The sequence below is a fragment of the Triticum aestivum genome, chromosome 5A, assembly GCF_018294505.1.
Source record: "Triticum aestivum cultivar Chinese Spring chromosome 5A, IWGSC CS RefSeq v2.1, whole genome shotgun sequence".
Classification (NCBI taxonomy): domain Eukaryota; kingdom Viridiplantae; phylum Streptophyta; class Magnoliopsida; order Poales; family Poaceae; genus Triticum; species Triticum aestivum.
The window spans coordinates 458,250,642-458,256,403 of NC_057806.1; the positions used below are offsets into that span (position 1 = coordinate 458,250,642).

The window sequence follows — 5,762 nt, forward strand, 5'->3', positions numbered from 1 at the left end:
TTGACTCCGAACCCTTACCCGATCTGAGACCCAGGGGCCGAGGTGTTTCCAATCTTAGAAGTTCGGATTCCGGGATGTTGCCCGATGAGTCTGGCCCGCTGCCTGACTCTAGGTTCAGGGCTTGGGTGATGTCCTCCCGTAAACGGGTATCCGGCTCGAAGAGCTCAGGAATCCAGACATAGTTAGTCCTCAAGATAGAGGAAGACTCGCCGCATTGTTCCTCCACCACCGCAATATGATGGGTGACCGGTGGAGAGTTAATCTCCCTTTGATCGGGTTTAAGCCCAATCCGATGATAGTCCGTAGCGACTCACAAGGCGGCGATGCGATCCAAGAGCTCATTTAGGGAAGAGAGCTCCATTGGATCCATCTGCTCGGCGAATTCCGAGCCGGCGTGGAGGCTGTTTTCGATGACCCGAGAAGTCATCGTCGGTGCAGCGGCCGAACGGACGATCATGATGAAACTGCCAAGCCGGAGAGTTTGGCCGACAGTCAGGGCTCCCCCGGCGGTAATGTTGTTTTTAACAACGAGACGAGGCATCCATCCTTACGACGATGACACAGTGGAACTCTCAATGAAAGCACCAATGTCGGTGTCAAAATCGGTGGATCTCAGATTCGGGCCCTCTTGATGGAGGTAAAACCCTACGTCCTGCTTGATTATTCTTGATAATATGAGTAGTACAAGAGTTGATCTACCACGAGATCGGAGAGGCTAAACCCTACAAGCTAGCCTATGGTATGATTGTATGTTGTCCTACGGACTAAAACTCTTCGGTTTATATAGACACCAGAGGGGGCTAGGGTTACACAAGGTCGGTTACAAAGGAGGAGATATACATATCCGTATTGCTTAGCTTGCCTTCCACGCCAAATAGAGTCCCATCCGAACACAGGACGAAGTCTTCAATCTCATATCTTCATAGTCCAACAGTCCGGCCAAAGGATATAGTCCGGTTGTCCGAAGACCCCCTAATCCAGGACTCCCCTAGTCCCAGTTCCAGCCATGAACCGGGACCAATGGATGTGGGCTAAGAGCGAGGCCTATTGGTCCCGGTTTGTGTCTGGACCGAAACAAATGGGTCCAGACGAACCGAGACCAACGAGGCCCTGCCTCCATGGGTCCCGGTTCGTGACTGAACCGGGACTAATAGGTTGGTCAGGCCTGGACCAAAGCCATGTTTTCTACTAGTGAAGAAGATGGACGAGGCGACGAACGAGATGTTTAACAAGAGCGATGACGAGGAGGACATTTACGGCTCCGCCAAGGCCACGCCCCACCGCCACGACCACGAATCCAGCACGTCGAAGTACGCCGCCGACAGCGAGCAAGAGTAGTGCATGATAGGTCGTCGCCGCTCGGGTCCCAAGAAAGCCACCGCTCTTCCCCTCGCGTTGAAGCCATGACGTTGGGATGCCGGCAACCACGATGACCGTGTGCTGGAGCCGTCCAGTGGGAGGGTTGTAATTCCGGTGGCCACGTGTTGAGGAGATGGCAAGGGGAGGTTGGGGATGAAGAGAAGGCACCAGATCTGAACAGTTGGGAGTCGTTTCATCATACGGCCAAGGCACGACCGGCCAAATATTTTGGTCGGCCGGCCGGGCGCCTAGTGCTGGCCTTTACCTTATGAGTTCGCCTGTTCGGGCGCCTGAGTCTCCCCCAGTCTCGTCGCCAGAGTGTTTACCTGCGCCAGCAATGGATCCAGCCACCAAACTGCGATTCGACTCGCCGCTCCTCCGCGTCTACGAGGACGGCCGAGTGGAGCGTCTCTTCGGCACAGAAACCACCCCGCCAGGCTTCGATGCTGCCACCGGCGTCACCTCCAAGGACGTCGTCATCGACGCCGCCACCGGCGTCTTCGCCCGCCTCTACGTCCCCGACCTCGTCGCCGCCGGCTCCGGTTCCCAGCGCAAGAAGCTCCCGATCCTCGTATACTTCCACGGCGGCGGCCTGGTCCTCGACTCGGCCGCCTCTCCGACGTACCACAGGTACCTCAACTCCGTCGCCTCCAAGGCCGGCGTCCTGGCCGTGTCGGTCAACTACCGCCTCGCGCCAGAGCACCCGGTTCCCGCGGCCTACGACGATTCCTGGGCGGCGCTCAGCTGGGCCGCTTCGAGGGATGACCCCTGGCTTTCGGAGCACGGCGACGCCGGCAGAATCTTCTTGGCCGGCGACAGCGGAGGCGCGAACATCGTCCACAACATAGCAATCATGGCCGGCACCCGGGATGGTTTGCCCCCAGGAGCACGGATTGAGGGGGCGATCATATTCCATCCTATGTATGGGGGTAAGGAGGCAATGGACGGCGAGGCCATGGACATGAGAGCGATCACGGAGAAGCTTTGGCCCATAATATGCCCGGAAAGCGCAGACGGGATGGACGACCCGAGGTTGAACCCGTTGGCTCGTGGAGCGCCGAGCCTGCAGAAGCTGGCATGCCGGAGGCTGCTTGTCTGCTCGGCCGACGGAGACTTCGCGCTGCCGAGGGCCGCGGCGTACTACCAGGCCGTGAAGGCCAGCGGGTGGCCCGGCACGGTGGAGTGGCTGGAGTCCAAGGGAGGAGAGCACGTGTTCTTCCTCAGCAAGCCGGAGTTTGATCCGGCTATGCAACTGATGAACCGGGTGGTCGCCTTCCTCGCCGGCAATTGATTCAGAGGGCACTCGCGTGCTCAGTGAGTTCCCCTTCGGATTGCAAGTGTAATCAGAACTCAGAAACACACTTATTTTGTGAATTCAGAACCATGAAAATAAAGGGCAAGATTTTTTGATCCCCAGCCTCTGTTACTGAATCATTCGCCGGCGAACTAGAGAAAACAGACTCAACAGCGCCTGACGAAGTCGGCCACGACGGCGAGCTCCTTGGCGGCGTTGTCGCAGTCGGGCTTGAGCAAGAAGTAGACATGCCCGTCGCCCTTGGTCTCGTAGAACTCGAGCTCGCCGCCCCACCCGCACGCCTTGACGCCCGCCGCGTAGGCGCGCGACCTCTCCACGAACCAGCAGTGTTCCGCCGTGGCGACCAGCACACGGTCGCACCCGAGCTGGCTCAACTCCTCCGGCGACGCCCCGGGGTTGATGTACGGGTGGTCGAGGCCGAGCTTACCGCCGCAGGCGACATGCCATACCTGGTCAATGCCGCCGCGGATGGCGGCGTCCGTGAGCTCCCCGCCGACCGGCTCTTTTCCCCAGAAGTACGAGTGCAGGAGCGCGATGCCGCTGACCTTGTCGTCGTACCCCTCGATGCGTTCCTTCCGCAGCCGGACCGCCGTGCGGTGCGCCATGTTGGCCCCGGCGCTGTCGCCGGCGAGGACGACGCGGGACGCGTCGCCGTGCGCCGCGAGCCAGGGCTCGGCGCCGCCCGGCCGGCACGAGGAGACGACGGCCTTGAGGGCCGTGAAGGCGTCCTCGTAGGCGGCCGGAACTGGGTGCTCCGGGGCGAGGCGGTAGTTGACGGAGACGACGACGGCGGGGGCCGCGGCGGCGAGGGAGGCGGCGTACTTGTGGTAGAGCGGGGAGGCAGCGGTGTAGATCATGAACGCGCCGCCGTGGAAGAACACGACCACAGGGAGCTTCTTCCCGGGCTCCGCCAAGGAGGCGGCGGCGGGGAGGTAGATGCGAGCAGAGATGTTTGCCGCCGGGTCGAGGACGGCGTCCTTGGAGGCGACGCCGCTGGCTGGGTCACCGGACGGTGAGGAAGGCACGGTCTCGGTGCCGTTCAAGCGCACGACGCGGCCGCCCTTGTGCACACGCACGACGCCGGGTATCTCGTGCTCGACCTCGGAGCCGGGGTCGTCCATGGCTGGGCTTGCGGCAGGCGGCAGTGAGCTTTGGCTCGGCGTCGCGGCGCTGAAGGCCGTGATCCGAATCTGCAAGAGCAAAGCGGCAAGCGGGGCGACGACGAACACACGCACAGCACTGCACCACCCGTCGCCGCGTTTACCGATTGCCTGCTTAAAAAACTACAGGCTTACGTAAGTGCTGACGTGGGAGCAACCATGTCCACCGAGGAATGCTACATCCAGGTAGATTTTAATTTTTTAGAATCACGTCAGAGCAAGTGCAATAAAGGGCTATAAGAGCAACTCCAATGGGGCAACTCATTTCGTCCGTTGCCGTTCGTTTGGTACAGCGCAGACAGAAAAATCGGCCCAACGTGCCGATCCAAACGGATGCATGTCCGCTTTCGTCCGCCTGCAGACCCATTTTCGGTCCATTCTTGAGCCTGATTTGCGTCGGCACGAACATAAGACGGACGCGTGCGCGCTCGCCCTGTTTCCTCATCAGACCCGCTGGTCGGTGGTACACTGGATTGGCCTTTTCACATCAAACAGCACACCCTCGCCCGCCTGCTTCGTCGCCGACGCCGCCGGCCATTTTTTCCGATAAAAAGATAGTTCTAGCGTACACAGATAAAAGAAAAGACCAACTACTCGTCGCTTTCCGACTCCGACTCGGTAATGTCCTCCTCCGACGTCTGAATGTAGGCGTCAGCATACTGCTCGTCTTCAAAGTCTCAACCCGACGTTTCTCGTAGCTTGTCCTCCCTATAGGCGGCTTGCTCCTTCCTCCTCGCGTCCCTCTCCAACCTCCTTTGCTTGTAGAAGTGGCACTCATCGACGATGTCCTGCGGGAAGCATTCGCACCACACCACCATGGCTTCCACGTCCATCTCGGCGATGGCGAGGCGAGGCTGCCGCCTCCGGTGGACATGGCGATCCTCGTCGGTGAAAAGCCGCGGGAGAGGCGCGAGATCCTGCGCCCGCTGGCTCGACACGTCGGGAAAATTCATATCCCGACGAGGCCTCAGAAGGCGCCACGACGCCGCGTCGTGCGCGCGGGTCGCCTCCTCTGCGGCGTCGAAGGTGCCGAGGATGAGGCGTTTTTCGCGAAACCAGATTTCGGAGGAGAAGGTGCCGGAGCGGCGCTCGCGGACTCCGCGAAAATCCGAAGCGCCGAGGCGGCGCATCGACATGGTGGCATAGCGACGGCGAGGCTAATGAGAGGGGGCGAGACGAGTGGGCGGCGGACAGAGTGTGGAGGGAGCGCCTGCTAGCTCTTCTCTTTCAGTATTATGAAATTTCATTCCCATTAGAATATTAATTGACGGATAATTTAAAAAAGAGAACTCTAATATAATAGAAAATAAAATGAAACAGTCGACCCAGACATAGAAGGTCGACCCAGGCGGATGTACGCTATAAAATATATGTTCTGCTTATTTTTCACTCGCTTCGGAATAATAGAGTAATTCAGAATAGCAGCCAAAATCTTGGGAAAATCTAAGTTAATGATCAGGTTTGGATAAATAATTTAGGAAGGATATTCTCATACTGACACAATACAAGGACTTATAACGAGTGCCGGCCGCGGCATGGGTGCGAACCTTTCCCGCGCACTGGAGCGCCAAAACCAGCGCGCGCTAGGCCGCTTTTCCTCGCCCGCGCGAACCTTTACTGCGTGCTGGAGCGCCAAAACCAGAGCGACGGCAATGGCCGCTGGCATGATCTAAAAGCGCGTACGGTCATAAAATGGATAGGCCCGTTGGACGCATTGCTGACCCAAAGCTAAAAAAGGGCGGACGGCGAGCGGGCGACCGACCCAAACAGACAAAAAGCGGACAAAAACACCGTTTGTTTGAGTCGACCCGTTGGAGTTGCTCTAACCCGCATTATCAAGTGGAGGAGGGAGACATGAAAAAAATGAACTCTCACACAAGATCCTAGCTATATGCTAACTTCTAAGCAAATACTACAATAAATAGAAA

General features: G+C 58.4%; 2 protein-coding genes across 2 annotated transcripts; one reads left to right on the plus strand and one right to left on the minus strand.

The window, feature by feature from the left end:
* The first annotated feature begins 1,484 nt into the window (after positions 1 to 1,484).
* LOC123104004 (probable carboxylesterase 2) lies at positions 1,485 to 2,650 on the plus strand. The gene has a single exon (XM_044525717.1). It carries the CDS (start codon positions 1,628 to 1,630, stop codon positions 2,648 to 2,650), a length of 1,023 nt encoding a protein of 340 aa, XP_044381652.1. The 5' UTR covers positions 1,485 to 1,627.
* A 93-nt stretch (positions 2,651 to 2,743) lies between these two features.
* Positions 2,744 to 3,944, minus strand: LOC123104005 (probable carboxylesterase 12). Its single transcript, XM_044525718.1, has one exon. It carries the CDS (start codon positions 3,793 to 3,795, stop codon positions 2,821 to 2,823), a length of 975 nt encoding a protein of 324 aa, XP_044381653.1. The 5' UTR covers positions 3,796 to 3,944; the 3' UTR covers positions 2,744 to 2,820.
* Positions 3,945 to 5,762: the final 1,818 nt, after the last annotated feature.

Bases quoted from the DNA above. Each gene is read 5' to 3' on its own strand.
- LOC123104004 (XM_044525717.1), top strand. From the start codon at position 1,628: ATGAGTTCGCCTGTTCGGGCGCCTGAGTCTCCCCCAGTCTCGTCGCCA.
- LOC123104005 (XM_044525718.1), bottom strand. From the start codon at position 3,795: ATGGACGACCCCGGCTCCGAGGTCGAGCACGAGATACCCGGCGTCGTG.